This window comes from Antechinus flavipes, chromosome 1 (genome assembly GCF_016432865.1).
Source record: "Antechinus flavipes isolate AdamAnt ecotype Samford, QLD, Australia chromosome 1, AdamAnt_v2, whole genome shotgun sequence".
Lineage (NCBI taxonomy): Eukaryota > Metazoa > Chordata > Mammalia > Dasyuromorphia > Dasyuridae > Antechinus > Antechinus flavipes.
Window position 1 is genome coordinate 710,717,993 of NC_067398.1, and position 18,496 is coordinate 710,736,488.

General features: G+C 39.5%; 1 protein-coding gene across 3 annotated transcripts in view; it reads left to right on the forward strand.

The window, feature by feature from the left end:
* The window catches only part of SEZ6L (seizure related 6 homolog like), a 259,733-nt gene that overhangs the window by 175,053 nt on the left and 66,184 nt on the right, over positions 1–18,496 (forward strand). For all 3 annotated transcript variants that reach the window (XM_051973023.1, XM_051973022.1, XM_051973025.1), the window contains exons 7-9: positions 2,553–2,719; positions 4,090–4,284; positions 8,720–8,858. In XM_051973023.1, the coding sequence (XP_051828983.1) occupies positions 2,553–2,719; positions 4,090–4,284; positions 8,720–8,858 (501 nt within the window). The remainder of the gene's footprint in view (positions 1–2,552; positions 2,720–4,089; positions 4,285–8,719; positions 8,859–18,496) is intronic.

Below are 18,496 nucleotides of genomic sequence, written 5' to 3' on the forward strand. Positions count from 1 at the left end.
TTTGACTTTCATTTTTCTTATTATTGGGGATTTGGAGCATTCTTTCATATGGTTGTTAAGTTTTCATTTTTTCTTTTGAAAACTTTATATCTTTTGACCACTTATCTATTGAGGAATGGTATTTGTTCATGGAAAGAGAGGCAGAAGCAGAGAAACAGACATATATACACACACACACACCAAATACACATATTTTGTGCATATATATACATATAGTATTATAGCTATCTATGTATATTAAATAATAACTTTTGGAGAAATTCAATGCAAAGATTTCCCCCCATTTAACTTTTTCTCTATTTGTGTACCAAGCTGGTATTATGCCAATAGCCAATATTGTAACCAATAAAATTCTAGCCCTCACAACAACTTCCTGGTCCCCATTACTTTGGTTTCTTCCTCAGCTCCCCTTTCTCCTCTCCTCTTGAGTCCCTTTACTGTTGATTATTCCAAGCTGTATTGAATTTATCCCGTGCCTTCCCCCCGGGGTCTTTAAACTAAATGGCTACTAAAGCTTTCTCTCCATCCAAGGTCATAACTCTTCCCATTCATCCTGGCACTCTTTTTTAACCACTCTTTTGCTTTTAGTATTTCCCACACGCTTGCTGCATTTCACTGCATGATTTGAAAATTATCCCCAGAGTCCTGACATTTTAGGGGATTTTTGGACTCACTGCCAGACTAGGCACTTGGTGTAAAATTGAGAGACTCCTAGAGCCTCAGTGACTTTAATGTGCCCTGTAAAAAAGGACACTAAATATAGAAGTAAAAACTAGCTGTAGAAACAAAAGCATGTGTTCTTTCTGATCCGATCATTAACCTAGGGGATAGGGGCAATCAGATCAATTCCTGTGACCTAGAGAAAGGGGAAGGGAAGCAGAACACTTTAATTGTTCACCTCTTTCCCATTGACTGGGGAGACATTGTCTGGGAGAAAAATAAGGGGGTTTATGGGAAGGACATGGAAAACAAGGCAAGAGAATGTAAGAAACAAAATATCTTACCAAGAACTCCACTGACTCACTGATGAATGCAGGAAAGATTGATTTTACATTCTTGCAAGAAGGGGTGCCTTAGCGAATAGACACACTTTGAAACTCCAAAGGCAGCATTTTATTTCCTCTCCTGATTCCCCATTAATTGGATATTACAGAAGTTACAGGACATGAGTGTCCACTCCTCATTTCATAGCCAGTCCCTGCTCCCAAGGAGGTTCCATTCTAGTAGGGGGAAGATAACAGAAAGGACCAAGAACAAGATTCTTTTCAAATCTCAGGCCATCACCCCAGATTACAAAAGTCAGTCCCTGTCCCCAGGAGCTTACATGCTTTTGGAAGAAAATAATCTCCACCCTTGATTATTCTTTGATGTCCTTGTGGGTTTTAGTTTTCTAATTTAAGTTTCATTTCTCCAATTTGATTTTCATAAGTGTGAAAACCAAAATGCCATCCATTTCCCACAGGAAGACAAAGCAAGAGAAGTATTAATGTACATATCAGCTAGAAAAATCAAGGCATCTAAAACTGGGATCTCAGCGACCATCTGCTACAGTGATCTCATTTTACAGATGAGGAAGGAAACTGGGGCCCAGGGAAGTGTGTCCAAGGATACATGGGCATTAAGCATCAGGGCTGGGATCATATGATCATAGACCTAGAGATGCAAGGAAAATCAGAGACCATTTGTTCCAACACCCTTCATTTTACAGATTTAAAAAATGGAGGTACTGGGTGGGATATGTGACTTGCCTACAATCATACAAGTAGTAATTAGTAAAGGTAAGATTGAAACCCAAGTGCTCTGACATCATATCTTACTATCCATCACATGAGGGGATATTACAGCTTGATAATGTATCAAATAAAATTTGAATGATTAAATCTAAATGATTTATATATCATTTTGTTTATTATTAAATTTATAAATTATTACAATCATGTTGCAATATAATAATAAGCTATAATAATTGAAAAATTGATTGACTAATTCAATTAGATAAAATTGATGTTAAATTCACTAAATAATTTAAATAAGAAATTTAAGTAAATAAAAGTAGTTGATGTGACACAAAGGAAAGTGCTCTAGGTCTGGTCTTAGAAGACTGGATTCAAATTTTGGATCTGCTATCTATTAACTTACTCTTTGGATCAGTCATGCTCTCTTTCTGGGCCTCAGTTTTCTTCTCTGTAAAACAAAGCACTTGAACTTCTGAGATCCCTTTTAGCTCTCAAGATATGCTATTATGATCTTATGTTAATGTTTTGGTAGTCCATGTTTAATATATACTGGATTACTTGCCATTTAGGGGAGAGGGTGGGGAAAAGGGGTGGGAATTGGAACACAAAGTTTTGCAAGGATTAATGTTGAAGACTTATCCATGCATATGTTTTGAAAAATAAAAAGCTTTAATAATAAAAAAAGAAAAAGAAAAAAAATGCTTTGGTAGTCCATGAGGAAAGACATTCATTCCCACTTATTGATCTATAAGCAAAATGAATGGGGACTTCTCTTGTTTTTTCCCTCTTACTTATTTTCTCTCCCTGCACCTCCAGGATGATTGTCTACAGTGGCCGGACCAACAAGTCCACTGTCCTCTATGATTCCTTCCAAACGGAGAGTGTTCCCTTTGAGGGCCTGCTGAGTGAAGGTTCCGCCATCCGGATCTACTTCATGGCGGAAGAGGCCAGGGCCACCACCATCTTCAACATTCGATTTGAAGGTGACCTCCAACCCCTGGGGAGGGGATCGGGGCCAGAGTATGGCTGTCCACAAAACTGTTTGTCCCTAGATCTCGGAAGGGGACATTTGGGGAAGAGCAGAACGGAGGGAGGGGACTCTCAGAAGGAATTTATCCCTGTAGATATTAGTACTTTGTGAAACCAGGGCCTAAATTGGGATTTCCACTTTCAAATGGGAAACAAGTCTTTAACATGTCTCACCAGCTCTCATCGTGGGTCAGAGTTTATCAGCCTTATCCAGCTAGATCTATCTCATTCTCCAGGTGATTCTGTCACTGAGCATGGTTTCCAGCTTCAAGTCAGAAAAAGAAAATACCCCATTCTCCTCTGGGAGTCAATTCCATTTAGCCTAATTCAATTCAGCAATAATATAGCTACAGTAATAGCAACCAGCATTTATGCAGAGTTTTAAGGTTTGCAAAGTACTTTACATGCATTAACTCATTTGAGCTTCACAATAACTCAGGGATGTAAATGCTAGTAATATCCCCATTTTACAGATAAGAAATTCAGACTGAGAGAGCATGCCAAAGCTAATAAGAATCACACAGCTAATAAGTATCTGTGGCAGGATTTCCACTCAGGTCTATTTGTCCCAAGGTACTGAGTGACTATCTACTTCATAGCCAGGTACTGTGCTAGGGACTGGGGAGACAAAGATAAAACAAAACTACTTCTATTCTCAAAGAGTTTGTATTCTACTAGAGAAAAGCATATTTAAGGTAGGTCCAAGCAAGCAGATATAGTAGAGTTACCCACAAAAGCTATTCTTCTGCCCTGACAAAAGCTAAGAGTCTCAGAGCTGGAAGGAGCCTGAAAGATTATCTCTAGACCAAACCCTTCATTTTACAGCTGGAGAAACTGAGGCGAAAAAGGTCAAGTGACACCTAAGATCACACAGGGAGTTACTGTATATAGAGCCCACTGTGTGGTGTGTGTGTGTGTGTGTGTGTGTGTGTGTGCGTGTGTGTAGAGAGAGAGCGAAAGAGTGACAGAGACAGACAGAGAGAGAGAGAGAGAGAGAGAGAGAGCACCAACCCTATATTTTTATGCAGGTTCTCTGACTCCATCACAAGTACACATTTTATTACACTATCTTGATCTCTTTGCTTGTACTTGGGGATACATTTCCTATGGAAAGGGTACAGAGATCACAATTCTGAAAGAATGGAAAGAAGCACATGAAAATTTGATGGAGACAAGAGAGGAAAGAGATCAGATCTATGATCATATAAAATCCTAGGATTTAGGATCAGGAAGGACCGCTTCTCCTAATGGGCGGCCATCTGTGCCATGATATGATTTTTCAATGTGACCTCTCTCCATCTCCTCACGCCTCCTTCTCTTGCAGCTTTTGAGAAAGGCCACTGCTATGAGCCCTACATTCAAAATGGCAACTTCACAACCTCAGATCCAACCTACAACATTGGAACCACGGTGGAGTTCACCTGTGACCCTGGTCACTCTCTGGAGCAGGGACCTGCCATCATTGAGTGCATCAATGTCCGGGATCCTTACTGGAATGATACGGAGCCCTTGTGCAGAGGTGAGGTGACCCTTACAGTTCTCAAACCACACAACCTCCTTTATCATTAATATCCCCAAGAATCTCCCTCCAGGCCTTCCCTGAATCTCTGAGGCAGAAAGCCAATGAAGGTGATGATCAGAGAGGAACAAGGACCAGCTCAAAGCTAATGATAGCAACAAGTTAATGACAGCAAAAAATCTAGAACCCAAAGCTAATGATAGCAACAAGTTAATGACAGCAAAAAATCTAGAACCCAAAGCTAATGATAGCAACAAGTTAATAACAGCAAGAAAATCTAGAACCCAAAGCTAATGATAGCAACAAGTTAATAACAGCAAGAAAATCTAGAACCCAAAGCTAATGATAGCAACAAGTTAATGACAGCAAAACATCTAGAACCCAAAGCTAATGGTAGCAACAAGTTAATGATGGCAAAGAATCTAGAACCCACTTGAGGTCAATTTAATGAGCAATTAAGAGCCTTCTATGTGCCAGGCATTGATCTGAGTACTGGGGTTTTGAAGACAAACTCAAAGTAGTCTCCACCGTCAAGGAGCTGCCATTTTTCTAGGTGTGAGATGCATACAACATATATTAGGGAAAGAGAAATCACTAACAATTTGTTGGATCGCAGAGGATTTCCTGGAAGAGATGGCACCGAAGCTAAGACTTAAAGGAAGCTAAGAATTTTGAAAAATGGAGATGAGGAAATAATTTATTCTAGGTATGGAAGATAGTCTGTGCAATTTCTCAGATGAAGGAGATGGGATATTAAATTCTAGGTTGGAATATAATATTTGTGCAAAGGAGTGTTGTGAAATAAAGCTGAAAAGGTAGGTTGGAGCCTTCCTTGTGAAGGCCCTAAATTATAGGTGAAGGAATTAGAACATTTTTATTCTATACGTAAGAGAGTCATTGAAGATTTTTTGAGCGAATGTAATCTTAGACGACACTAAGAGGGGCATAACTTCTAGGAATAAAAAGATGGCATTCCCTACTCCATTCCACCTTAATCAGACTAGATTTATAATATAATTTTTAGCTCTGGGCATCCAGGTTTTTGAAAGATAATAATAAATTTAAGAATATTTATGATAGAATAATAAAGGGTCTTAAGTTCATGACATATGAAGATAAGTTAAAGGAAATGGGAATGTTTACCTTGGAAAAAAGAATGATCAAAACAGACATGAATAGCTACCCTGGAGAGGAAGAATTAGAAGCCTTCTGTTTGACAGATGATAGAACCAGGGGCAATAGGTCAGAAATAAAAAGAGGAAAATTGAAATTTAATATCAGGAAAATCTTCTCAACAGCTAGAGTTGTGAAATTGGCTGCTTAGAAAAATGGCAGGCTCCTGTCCTAAGAGATGGCACAGAGAGGCTGGTTAGCCACTTGACTGGCACATTATAGAGATTGTTTTTTGGATATCGGTTGGAGTAGATGGATTTTCCAACCCTTTCCGAGCTTCAAATTCTGTGTCTCTGAATGAAGAAAGGAGAATCCAGGACAGAACCTTGGGAAATAAACTCATTGCTCCCTGTCTTAGTGTCTCTATGTTGAACAGATCATGTTTTTCTCCTGAGCTAATCACTAGCCTGATTCAGCTGCTTCTCATTCATCATGCTGCTGTCCTCCACTGGGCTGAAGAGGATGAGAAATCTGCTTAAGCTCAGACTGAGCTGCCTAAACAAATTTAAATAAAAAGAATATCTTTCCTCTTTGGCAGAATGAAGTGATCTGCCAGCGCCCCTTGTGGGGGGGGGGGGAAGGTTTGCTTCTGAATCCTTTCCTGTGAATAAAACTACAGGATGGCAAAGGATCCTACAAAATATCCTATGGCATGAAGAAGGGGGAAACAGAAAAGGAAGAGAAAGAAAAAACTAAATGAGAGTCTAGGGAAAGAATAAAAGAAGAAAGGAAAGAGAGGGAAGAAAAGAAATTGAAGAAAGGAGGAAAAATTGATGGAAGATGAGAAAATGCATAAAGAAGGGGAGAAGAGAGAATTGGAGGGAGAAGTGAAAATTGAGGAAAGAAGAAGGGGAAGATAGAGACAGATTGGGGGAAGAAAAAAGGAAGAGAGGGAGGGATTAAGGGAAGAAGTAAGGGAAGGAGAGAAGAAAAGAACAAAGAGAGGAAAGATCCTGAGATAACTAAAGAAAAGGGAAGAATTTTAAAAGAAGAAAGAAGGGAAGAAAAAATAGAGGGATTGAGGAAGGAAAAGGGAGAGTCAGGACTTGAAGGAAGAAGGGGAAAATTGAGAAGAAAAAGAGGAAGGAAGGGAGAAAGTTGACTCCCAGCCCTTGGTTTATTCTGTCATGATCTCCCAGCCTCATAAAATGCCAGAATGTCCAAGGATCCCATGGATCATTTAGTGCAACTTTTCATTTTGTGGAAGAGGAAATCCAGGTGAATTTAGGGAAGAACCCAACCCTTGCTCAGACAGTAACTTGTCTCATTCCTGCTTTATGCTTTTCTAAAGCATCTTTTCTCTCTTTGTCTCACTTGGGCCAACCAATATACCCTGGGAGATAGGTAAGGCACTTATTATTGCCCACCACAATCGTTTTTTAACTAGAGAAACTGAGGCTCAGAAAGATTAGGTGATTTCCTCCCCATATTGGGCCAACCAATATACCTTGGGAGGTAGGTAAGGCACTTATTATTGCCCACCATCATCATTCTTTAATTAGAGAAACTGAGGCTCAGAAAGATCAGGTGATTTTCTCCCCCATATTGGGCCAACCAATATATTCTGGGAGGTAGGTAAGGCACTTATTATTGCCACCACCATCGTTTTTTAACTAGAGAAACTGAGGCTCAGAAAGATCAGGTGATTCCCCCCCCCCATATTCGGCCAACCAATATACTCTGGGAGATAGGTAAGGCACTTATTATTGTCCACCATCATTGTTCTTTAACTAGAGAAACTGAGGCTCTGAAAGATCAGGTGATTTTCCCCCCATAGTGACACAACAAATCAGAAGTAGAACTGGAGGCTTTCACTCTTTCCACTCGAGGTTATGGCATCTGTGACATTTGATAACACGACTTGTAGTAAGAAGAATAAAACTTGCCCTTAAATCCCTGGAGCCCCTTTAATACCTTCCAAAGCTGTCACAGATTCCCTCTCATTCACTCCTCCCCCAGCTGTGGCTGCTAAGCTATTAACACTCTGTAATAGACCTGTTAATACCAAGGACCGAGTTTACACAGCGCCCATCTCGGAGGCGATCCGAGGCACTCCTGGTTCTCCAAACTCATCACTCTCCATGTTTAAAGGTGCCATGTCAGCCTCATGCCAGGATAACTCAAACCCAGAATAATGAAACAGGTTACTCCTCTTGGCAGCCATCCTCGCCCGGTTCAGTTTGGCGTGAAATCACAGCCCTCGCCGCCCGTGAAAGATTGATCCCCATATTAAATGCGTGAGTTTAACAGAGCGGAATTTATGGGTGCTCTGGCCTGGACCTCAGTCAGAACATTCACTAGGTAAACACAAAGTTAGCTCTGAAATCCGGCCAGCCCCCACTTGGAGTGAGCACTCTGTTCAGTTCCTCAGAAGACAGGGAGGACTTCATCCAAAGAAAGTGATGGGAATGTCACAGGGGCCAGAGACCACGCGATGCTACTCTATATTGGCAGAAATAGAGAAAAATTTTGAGCTGGAAAGGATAGGAAAGGTCCTCTCATCTAATTGCTTCATTTTACAGATGGGGAAACTGAGGCCCAGAGAGATTTGGCTCAGTGATCTTTCCAAGGTCATATAGGGAAGAAAAAGAAGGAAATAGAGTAGAGTGGTCTTAACTTCTCCCAGCCTCAATTTCCTCATCCAAAAATTGAAGAGTAATCGAGTAACCTCAAAGATCCCTTTGGGGACTCTCATTTATGAAGGGATGTGCAATAGAAAAAAGTTAAAACTTATTCTGTTTAGCCCCACAGGCTAAAAAAGAATCAATGAAATTAGAGACAATTGAGCTGAATATAAGGACAAATTTCATGGCAATGAGAGAATCCCCAATTTAGGATGAGCTACCCCGGGAAGTAGCAAGTCTCTTATCATTGAAAATATTCAAGCAGAACAAGTTTAACATATATCCCATTGTTTACTGTCTTGGGGAGAGAGGAGGGAGAGGAAAGGGAGAAACATTTGAAACCAGATTTTACAAAGGTGAATGTTGATAACTGTCTTTTCATGCATTTGGAAAAATAAGATACTATTAAAATCTAAAAATATCCATTCAAACAGAGGCCGGATGCTTATTTGCCCAGGATGCTATAGAGGGGGTTCTCCTGCTCAGGCAGGATGTGAAAGGAGACGTCTCCTTTCTAACCTCTGGCAGATTTTCTGAAATACACCTTGGGACAAGCCAGTCCATACTCAAAGGGTCTAACTTCCCAGACCAATGTAGGATCGATCAGATCCCCTTCATGCTATCTCCTTCCCTTTCAGCCATGTGTGGTGGGGAGCTCTCTGCAGCAGCTGGAGTGGTACTTTCCCCAAACTGGCCTGAGCCCTATGCCGAGGGAGAGGACTGCATCTGGAAGATTCACGTGGGAGAGGACAAAAGGATTTTCCTGGATATCCAATTGTAAGTGTTCTCCTGCTCTTTGGGAAATTGATCATCAGCTCCTTGGATGGTCAAGTTCAACTGACATATCCACAGGTCATTGAGTGGGTCCATTTCAGACGGGACGTGTCATCGGGAGGAACTTTTTCGGGGCAGCGGCACAGCCGCGGGTTCCCATAGATCAGGGGTCCTCAAACTATGGCCCACGGGCCAGATACAGCAGTTGAGGACGTTTGTGCCCCTCCCCCAGGGCTATGAAGTTTCTTTATTTAAAAGCCCACAAAACAAAGGTTTTGTTTTTACTATAGTCCGACCCTCCAACAGTCTGAGGGACAGTGAACTGGCCCCTAATTTAAATAGTTTGAGGACCCCTGCCATAGATTGAGAGCTGTTCTTTTCCTAGTGGAAATAAATGTCAATGGCCAAGGATGGAAAGTAAAGATTACAGAATGTCCAACATGGTATATTAGAAAAAGAACTGAATTTGGAGTTAGTGGATCCATGTTCAAAGCCCCACTCTGTTATTTACTGCCTGTGTGCTACCCCGGCAAGTCGTTTAATTTCTGTGTGCCTCGGTTTCCCCATCTTTAAATAAGAACATTGGGAGGCAATTAGGTGGTGCATTGGATAGAACACTGAGCTTGGAATAAGAAAGACTCATCTTCATGAGTTCAAATCAGACACTTACTAGTTGTGTGACTCTGCCCCAGTTTCTTCATCTATAAAATGAGCTGGAGAAGGAAATGGCACTTTAGTGTCGCTGCCAAGAAAAACCCAAATAGCGTCACAAAGAGACCTGACTGAAATGATTGAACAACAGCCAAAAAAAATGAGAACATTAGACTAGATAACCTTTAATGTCCCTCCCATTTCTAATTTTATGGTCTAGATCCCAGCTTCTTAAACTGTGGTCCGTGACCTCAAATGAAGTCACTTAACTGAATACGGGTGAATTATGATTTATTATCAATAAAAGTTTGATTTGTAGATCTATTTTAGAAATTTGTATATTCAAGGCTCATAAAAATTTCTCATAATTTTCTCTCTCGATAAAAAAACTCATTAAAAAAAAGTCAAAAAGGAGTCATGAGGGGGAGCTAGGTGGTGTAGTGGATAAAGCACCAGCCCTGAAGTCAGGAGGACCTGAGTTGAAATCTGGTCTCAGACACTTAACACTTCCTGGCTGTGTGACCCTGGACAAGTCACTTAACCCCAATTGCCTCAGGGGGAAAAAAAAGGAGTCATGAGTAGTAAAAGTTTAAGAAGTTCTGATCTCGATAGTTGAAAACGACTAGTAATACTCTATTTAATTTAGCACTGTGTAGAATAAATAATTAAACATTTAATGTATTTAGATTTATTTTAACTTTTGAAAGGCAGCATGACACACAGAAAGAAGACTGAATTTGGATTCTATATGCTTGGGTGAAAATGATTCCCGCTATCACTCTCTATCCATGTGAACTTAGGCAAATTATTTTACTTCTCTCCATCTATAAAATGAAGGGCTGGTAAGAGGAATTCTGAAATCATTTCCTATAGTAGAGCTGCAGTTTTTATAATTCGTTGCATTTTCTACTCTTAAACTTCACACGCACACACACAAATATATATATATATATATATATACATATATATATATATATATAATAGAGAGGAGGAGGGAGAAAGCAAGGGAGAGGGAAGGAGAAAGAGAGACAGAGACAGAGACAGAGAGAGAGACAGAAAGAGAGAGAGAGAGAGAGAGGAAAGAGAGAGGAGGAGAGAGACAGAGAGACAGAGACAGACAGACAGAGAGAGAGAGACAGAGAGAGAGAAAAAGAGAGAGACAGAGAGAGACAGACAGACAGATAGACAGAAACAGACAGAGAGACAGACAGAGAGAGAAAGGAGGAGAAAGAGGAGGAGGAAGAGAGAGAGAGAGAGAGAAAGAGAGAGAGAGAGAGAGTGCTTCATCTAGACATCAGCAAAATGAATCCCCAAGAATTACACAGTGTTCAACAACACAGAATCCTGCTTTGTCAAGTAAAAAGGTTTGTTCTCAAAACCTAGCTTTCAGAAGATGAACGGTCCTACAATGTCCCATTGCGGGATGTGGGTCTAGTCAGTGTCAGCGTCTGGTGTCCATCCCTTCCTTCCTTGCTTCTCTGGAACCAGACCAAGAGGGCATAGGTCATTAAACGACTGAAGCACGGGGTCTGGTGTGGGAGTGGGGGAGGCAGCTGGTTAAGAATATGCAAGTCCAAGCTTTCGTTCTCTCGCCACTAATTCCTGGTGGTTTTACTCAGAAAGGAAGTGCACTCTTAGCCAATTTTCCTTTTCTACTGTATACTGCATCTCCTTAGGATGAAAAAAAAAGATAGAAAATGTACTGAAAATGTATATAAAATGATCTCAGGAAAGGAGAGCCCCAACATCTAGGGAGGATCAGGAAAAAGCCTGGGTAGGAAGCAGCCCTGGAGCTGAGATTTAGAGCTCAGTGTTCCCAGAAGTGGCTGTGAGCAGAGAGAACATTTCAAGTTTGTCGAAGGTATGGGGGCAAAGTTCCAAGGGGAAGGCTCCTCCTGTGATGCACTGGGAAAGGAGCTGGATTCTGAGTCTGAGAAACTAAACTCAAATCTATGAATTTCTGATTCCCCATGTGACCTTATCCAAGTCACCTGCATCTCAGTCTTCTCCTGTGTAACATGATATTATTAAAATCGCCAAGTTCTTAAGTTTTTCAATCATTGGGCTCTATTTGAGGGGTCTAATGACACTTACATTATGTTTTTGAATAAGTAAAAAACAGAAAAACAGAATAATGTTTTTGAATAAGTAAATGGGGTCCATAATAAATTTAGTATTTTACTTCCTTTTATATGTTATTTTCCTTCTTTACACCATAGAAAAAGGTAAAGATGATGGTAGGAATTGCCTTTTTGTTCATTGTATTCCTAGCACTTAGCAGTGTCTGACACATAGTGGGAACTTAATAAATACTTATTGAATTGGAAATTTTAGTTAGAAATGAATGAAAATAAAGATGATTAGGTGATAATTTTAAGATGTAGGTGTAGATTTTAAGGTGTAGATAGCGCAGTGGATATGCCATCTGATCCATGGAAACAAGTCTCTCAAGCCTCAGTTAATTCATCTTATCAATGGGATAATAGTGGCACCTATTCAGAATCAAATGAAATAACCCATGCAAAACCCTTTGTATACTACAAAGTATTGAATATATATATGCTGGTATTAGAATTTTCCCATCTGAAATCATGTATCTTTTGAAATCTATCCCTGGAGCCCTCATTCTAAGGACTCTTCCTGCTCTAAATTTGTTATCCTGTCACATTTGGAGAGCGAAGAAGAGAGAGAGACAGAGAGAGAGAAATGGAGAAAGACACAGAGAGACACACACACAGAGAGACAGAGAGAAAGACAGAGAGAGACAGAGACAGAGAGACACAAAGAAAGAAAGACAGAGACAGAGAGAGAGAGACAGAAAGAGAGAGAGAGAATGTGAGATAAACCTAGAAAAAGTCAGCAAGTGCTACTTTTGGGAAGGATCTTGAGGACCAAATGGGGTATCTGTATATGATCCTGGAGACTATAGGGAGATACTAGAGTTTATTGAACAGAAGAATAATATGGTCAGATATTCCCTTTATTCTTTTCTGTTACAAAAGTATTATCAATATCTTTTAAATCTACCCTGGTTCCTGCTTTTATAGACACTGGACAACTCCTGGATTAAATAAAGTTTCTATTTCTCTCTCTCTCTCTCTCTCTCTCTCTCTCTCTCTCTCTCTCTCTCTCTCTTTTTCCCCCTTTCCTTCTCTCCCCATTTCTCTCTCTCTCCCTTCCCTCTCTCCCCCATTTCTCTCTCTCTCCCTTTCCTCTCTCCCCCATCTCTCTCTCTCTCTCCCTTCCTTCTCTCCCCCATTTGTCTCTCTCCCTTCCCTCTACCCCATCTCTCTCTCTCTCACTTCTCTCTCTCTGTTTCTCTGTCTCTGTCTCTCTCTGACTCTCTCTCCCTCTTTCTTTCTCTCTCTCCCTCTTTCTCTCTCTCTCTTTTTCTGACTCTCTCTTCTCTCTCTCTCTCTCTCTCTCTCTCTCTCTCTCTCTCTCTCTCTCACACACACACACCCCCATCTCCCCCACATAATCATCCCCGTGCAGTATTCACAGAAAGTACTCAGTAAAAATGCCCCTGAACTGACTGACAGATACACCAGGCAGAGGGCACCTGGGAACTGGAAGAGGTCAGCTTTTCAGAACCTTTGAATTGGCCTTTGTTTTGTTGGAAGTTACTGCTGAAAAGGAGGGAGCAACTCCTGTAAAGCTTTCCCACAACCCTTCCAAAAAGCTCCGTGAAGCCTTAGAGAGCAGGGACATGGCAGGCTTGAATGATTTCTGCTTAGTTTCTGAGGCAGCAGTCCCAGAGCCAATGAATCCATTCAGTTCTACATCAAAGAACTTGGCCATTCGACCTGGCTCCTTGGAGAAAGTCGGTCCTAGAAAATGCTTGGCACTTCCTCGTGCTGGCAGGAGAAGAAAAGCGCCATACACTGGGGCGGCCCCTTAGAACCCAACTACTTAGAGGAAGTCCCAATTTTCTGGGCCCCTCCTGGAGTCAGTTTCATTTAGGTGCCTTCCTCTGGAAGCCTGCTAACCCTCAACTCCCCAGCCTTCGACTTGTTCACCTAAGGGAAAAAGGAGATCTTTGCCTGTGCAAAGTCAGCTCCGTGTGTTTTTCTGGAATATTTGATTTAGCTGCAATTCCCAACTGCCTTCTTTCACAGAGACCATGGAAGCATAGAGCATGCAATATCCAAGCTGAGAAAAGGGAATTGGAACTGGGAGGGGTCTGGGAACAGGGAATGCCAGAGCTGGAAGACACCTTAGAGCAGAGAATGTTAAAGCTAGAAAAGTTAGAATAGGGGATGTCAGAGCTGGGAAGGCCCTTAGAGCAAAGAATATCATCTGGAAGGGCCTTTAGAACAGGGGATGTCAGAATTGGGAGGAGCCTTAGAACAAGGGATGTCAGAGCTGGGAGGGACCTTAGAATAGGAAATGATAGAGCTAGAAAAACATCTTGGAACATAGAATGGCAGAGCTGGAAATAGTTCATCAGAACAAGGAAGAAATAATTAATATGATGGCTAAAAATTAAGGCAAATCTAATAGAAATAAATGTAAGGTTTTACACTTGGGTTAAAGTCATTTCCCACATGAATGAGGAGGAACTGGGGGGATACAACAGATTATATCAGAAAGTTCAAGAAGATTTGTGAGCTATTACTTCAGTATGTCAGGAGTTTGATAAGCCAAGGTATACTTCCCCCCCAAAAAAAAAAAAAAAAAAAAACTCAACCTGATTCTAGGGGATTGAGAGAGATTTATTGTCCAAGGCAGGGCAGGGGCACAGTGCTCAGCCCACATTAGACCATATCTAAGGTCTAGGGTTCAGTCCTGGGTGGAGCAGAGAAGGCTCCAGGGGTTGCCTGGGAGCAGTATTCAGCTATTTGTATTTCAGCTTATGAAGAAGGGATAATAGTTTAGGAAGAAGGGATAAAATAGCCCCAGAGGACAGAACCAGAAATGGGTAGGAAATGAAAAAAGACAAATTCGGGTTCTGTAACCATGAAACTACTCACCAAATGGAGCTATCCAAAAGTGCCATAAGCTGTTGGGATAGGTACTAGCTCGCTGAAAGACCTCATGCAGAAGCTGGATAAGCATTGGTTAGAATTAATATTCTGATGAGGTCAGACTCCATGGCCACTGAGGTTCCTTCCAGCTCTTTAGATACAGGACCAGATCAGGCAAGACCTAAGGATCAGAACAGGCTGGACAAATTTAACAGCTGCATGGGACTGAAAAAAAGGGACAGCCTCTGCTTCTTCAGTCAGAGCCCTTAGATCATCCCCCACCTTGATCTGTATATCCATGCAGGTTGGAGGGATAGCCATTCCACAAGAAGGGTTTTGAAAAACTTAGGACACTGCACTCAAGTTTGGACTCCAGATGGCTAACCGCAGTGATCTTGTTGTTCTTGCTGTTTACTCATTTTCGCTTGTGTCTTTATGACTCCATCTGGAGATACTGGAGTGGTTTGTTATTTCCTTCTCCAGTTCATTTTACAGATGAGGAAACTGAGGCAGACAGGATTCAGTAACTTGTTCAGAGCCACACAGCTAGAAAATATCTTAGACTGGATTTGGACACTCTATTCACTGCACCATCTATCTACCCTAAATAAATAGCAGCCATTACTAAAAATGTGTTGTTGAATTGTTGTTGAATTGAATTGAGAAAGGGGGAATCTTAGAAGATTTACTGGGGAGGATAGGTTTGAACTTTGTTTCTTGTGTCACAGAGTTAAAGGAAATTGTAGTTGACTTGACTTAACAATTGACAGTCTTTGAACAAACATTCTATCGAGTGTCTACTGAATGAAGGTAGTTAGGGACTAGGTGCTGATATTCTGTTGGGTAGATCACAACACATGATAAAGAGTTTGGAAACTAAGCTTCTGATCCCATCCCTACCACTCTCTTTACCTAAATGACTTCCATCTCTGAGCATATATTACCCATCCATTAGATGGAGATAATCATCTCTATAGTCAACAGCATGGTGGAATGAAGTGGGGAAATCTAGGACTCAGTGTCAGAAAGATATCAGAACTCCCAGCTCAATCACTTACCATCGGTGGAAACCTGGGCCAGACCTTTCTTTGTCTACAGTTATTCTTCCATAAAACAAAGTAGTCAGATACAATGATCCTTAAGGTCCCTTCTTGATTTGAATCCATGATCCATTAACATATAAGATTCCAACACAATTTTTATAAAAAATCTCTGTAGACTAATCATTTTACAAATGTGATATAGTAGTAGTAGTGGTTGTGATAGTAGTAGTACTAGTAGTAGTAGTAGTAGTATAGTAGTAACAATAGTAATAGTATAGTAGTAGTAGTAGTAGTAGAATAGTAATAGTAGTGTAGTAGTAGTAATAGTAGTAGGATAGTAGTAGTAGTGTAGTAGTAGTAGTAGTAGTAGTAGTATAATAGTAGTAGTAGTAGTAGTAATAGTAGCTGTAGTATAGTAGTAGTAGTAATAGCAGTGGTAGATGACATGATCCTTGAACCCAACTATCCATCATAAAACTTTCCATTAAAGTAGAGACATAAGATCTGCCTTTGTATCAACAGTATTAATATAACAGGGCTAGGTGCAGTTGAGTGGAGATGACCACTGAAGGCTTCCTGGAGGAGGTGAACCTATCTCTTTCAAAACTATAACAGAGAGGTGAGGGGGAGATCAGACCAACTGTACAAGCAAATATACAGGCTGCAGACCAGATCTCAGACTAAACTGAGACATTAGGTACAGGACTTGGCTCATTCCACTGGTATCAAACATTCTAGATTTAGAACTGGTAGGTTCTTGAGAGATCACAGGACCACAAAGTTTCTTTTCTTAGTTGGTTGTTACATTTTAATTTCCAATCTCCCTTCTTCCCTCCCTACCTCATACTAAAGAAAACCATCATTTGACTCAGATATATAAATAGATAAATGCCCATATATGTGTATGTATATACATATGCATATCTGTAAAAGCACACTATGCATACTTTGATTTACCGATTCTTTTTCTGGAGGTAGAGAGCATCTTCCTTCACAGGTCTATTGTAGTTGATTTAAATATTTATAATACTCAGAATAGCTTAGTTGTTCACAGTTATTCTTTAAACACTGTCTTTAATATAATGTTCTTTTACTTCCATTCATTTCACTCTATATTATTTCATGCAATTTTTTTCTTGTTTTTTTTTTTTTTCCTAAACTCAACCTGCTCATCTTTTCTTATGGCACAATATATTCCATCATAGTCATATACCACAATTTTTTATCCACTCCCTAATTGATGGGTATACCCTCACTTTTCAGGTGTTTGCTACCATAAAGACAGCTGCTGCACATATTTTTAGAACATGTAGGTTCTTTCCCTTCTTCCCCAACCACCTCAGGAAACAGACCTAATAATGATATTGTCGGACCAAAGGGTATATGCCCTTTTCTAACTCTTTGCACATAATTCAGATTGCACTTGAAAATGGTTGGATAGTTCAGTAATATATTAGTGTCCCAATTTTTCCACATCCCCTCCAACATTTGTTATTTCTACTTTCAATCTTTCTAGCTAATATGTTTTATGTGAGATTTTGTCTCAAAGTTGTTTGAATGTACATTTCTCCAATCAATAATGAGTTAAGAGTATTTTTCATATGTTTATATATAGCTTTGATTTCTTCATACAAAAACTGCCTACTCATGTCCTTTAACCATTTTGTCAATGGCAGAATGACTCATATTCTTATAAATTTGACGAAGCATATATTTGACATATAAGACAATTATCTGATAAACTATAAACATCTTTTCAATTTTCAGCTTTCTTTGTAATCTTAGCTACATTGTTTTCATTTGTACAACTCTTTTAAATTTAATGTAATCAAAACGATCCATTTTACATCCAAATGCCATCTATCTCTTGTTTATTCATTAATTGTTCTTTTAGCCAATAGTCTGATAGGTATATGTTCCATGTTCTAATTTACATATGATATCTCCTTTTATATCTAGGTCACATATCCATTTTGACCTTATCTTGGTAAATGGTATAAGATACTGCTCTATGTTTAGTTTCTTCCAGACTGTTTTCCAGTTTTCACAACAATCTTTACCAAACAGTAAATTCTTAATCCCCAAACTTAAATCTTCACATTTTTTCAAATACAAGATTATTATAATCAATTATCACTGTATAACATATGTTTATTCTGTCCCACTGATCTTAATTTAAGATCTGATACTGCTAAATCTCCTTCCTTTACATTTTTTCATGAACTCCTTTGATATTCTTGACCTTCTTCCAAATGAATTTTATTTTTATTTTTCTAGCTCAAAAAATAACTTTTAGTAATTCAATTGGGATGTCATTGAGTAAGTAGATTAATTTAGGTAGAATTGTCATTTTCATTATATAGGTTCTGCCTACCCCCATGAACAAATAAAATTTCTCCAATTATTTGAATCTGATTTTATGTTTGTAAAACATTTTATGATTATGTTCATGTAGTTCCTAAGTTTGTCTTAGCAGGTAGAATCCCAGGTTTGTTTGTTTTTTTTTTATTTTGCAATTATTTTAAATGAGGTATTTCTTACTATCTCTTCTTGCAGAGTTTTGTTGGTGATATATAGAAATGCTGGTGATTTGAGAGAGTTTATTTCATATCCCACTACTTTGTCAAAATTATTATTTCTACTAGCTTTTTGGTTGAATCTTCGATTTTCCAATCTATTATCATATTATCTGCAAAAAGATAGTTTTGTTTCCTCATTGCCTATTCTAATTCCTTCCATTTTTTTCTCTTATTGCTATTGTTAGCATTTCTAATATAATAAATAATATCGGTAATAATGGACATTATTGTTTTACTCCTGATCTTATTGGGTAGGCTTCTAGCTTATCCCCTTTACAAATAATGCTTGTGAATAGTTTTAGGTACATGCTTTTTATCATTTTAAGATATCATTTATACTATGTTTTCAAGTATTTTTCATAGGAATGAGTGTTGCATTTTGTCATAAGCTTTTTCTGTAT